Source organism: Aplysia californica, unplaced genomic scaffold (genome assembly GCF_000002075.1).
Source record: "Aplysia californica isolate F4 #8 unplaced genomic scaffold, AplCal3.0 scaffold01299, whole genome shotgun sequence".
Taxonomy (NCBI): domain Eukaryota; kingdom Metazoa; phylum Mollusca; class Gastropoda; order Aplysiida; family Aplysiidae; genus Aplysia; species Aplysia californica.
Genome location: NW_004798569.1, coordinates 84,253 through 85,604, shown reverse-complemented (window position 1 = coordinate 85,604; position 1,352 = coordinate 84,253). Strand labels below are relative to the sequence as shown.

General features: G+C 41.3%; 1 protein-coding gene across 1 annotated transcript in view; it reads right to left on the bottom strand.

The window, feature by feature from the left end:
- Positions 1–1,352, bottom strand: part of LOC101855161 — a gene marked incomplete at its 5' end in the record, with an annotated part of 6,424 nt that overhangs the window by 4,597 nt on the left and 475 nt on the right. The window contains 1 exon segment of the mRNA XM_013090481.2: positions 832–958. Coding sequence (XP_012945935.1) covers positions 832–958 — 127 coding nt within the window.

Here is a 1,352-nt window from a genome sequence, read left to right as displayed (position 1 = left end):
GAAAGGTTTTGAAAATGGGTACTCCAATGTAAAGCGCACTGAGCTACTTTTTTTTGGTAATGAGCTTTACAAATGTTATATATAATTATCTTTTATTATTATTAATAAAATAAGCTAAATGTGTATTTCACGCATGATGTCATGCATCGTGACCTCCATGTGACCCCATAGAAAGTGAAGACAGTAGTTGATGGCCGTGCTAAGTCATGTGTGTTCTAAATGAAGAGCTAAAATTTACTTCGAACAAAGCTAATACGCTTTCATTGGTTGCCTTCACGTAAGAACTTCTTCTGTACAAAAGTATTTTACACGTAAGTCAGAGAGCGAGACATTTTTACTTCCTTGTTGCTCCTTCCCGTTGTAGATATTAATTAGCATGATTAGGTATGGGAAGCAAACAGGTTTGCCAGCATCTGTAGTGTAGTGGTTAGGGGCTTCGCTGTCGCAAGCCAAAGAACCGAGTTTGTTTCTGGTGTGGGTAGAGTTTGTATCGATTATCTTGACCGCCTCTCAGCTGGGACGTGGTATCCCTCTCAGCCCGGGTTGACTCCACACTGCCTCCTTTAATTATCTTGATTGTCTCAATAAGGGTGCAAAAACACTCTACATTATTTTAAAAATAAATAAAATATAACATTAAAACAAGTTCTGAACCATACCACACCATACCATACCAAACAATACCATACCATACCATACCATACCATACCATACCATACCATACCATACCATACCATATCATACCATACCACACTACACCACACCATACGACACCCTATCCTACCCTATCCTACCCTACCATAACACCCCATACCACGTTCAATAACTCACTTTCACTTTTCCTGGGTAGATGACGGGGAAATAATTACTCCTCTCGCTGGTTCGGAGCAGGGAAAAGGCGGAGAGCTTGGGTCTAGTGTCCTGTGGCACCGGGCAGTCTATGGAGACCGCCACGTACCTGGAAGGCAAGGCAGGTTGAGGCAGGTTAGAGCACACGTATTCAAAATTATTATCTTTCGGTTGGAAATATCGGTGTTATTGCACAAAACCAAAACAAAACACAAAAAACCTTCACAGGCACCTGCCCAGTGGTAGGTCAAATAAGTTCCGAACAAATGTGTGAGTGTATGTGTGTCTGTATGTATGTGTGTATGTGAGCGAGAGATAGGTAATAGAAGATAGATAGGTAGATAGATAGGTAGATAGATAGATAGAGAGAGACAGAGAGAGACAAAGAGAGAGACAGAGAGAGAGAGAGAGAGAGAGAGTGAGAGAGAGAGAGAGAGAGAGAAAAGGAAGGAGAAGAAGGGGAAGAAGAAGAAGAAGAAGAAGAAGAAGAAGAAGAAGAAGAA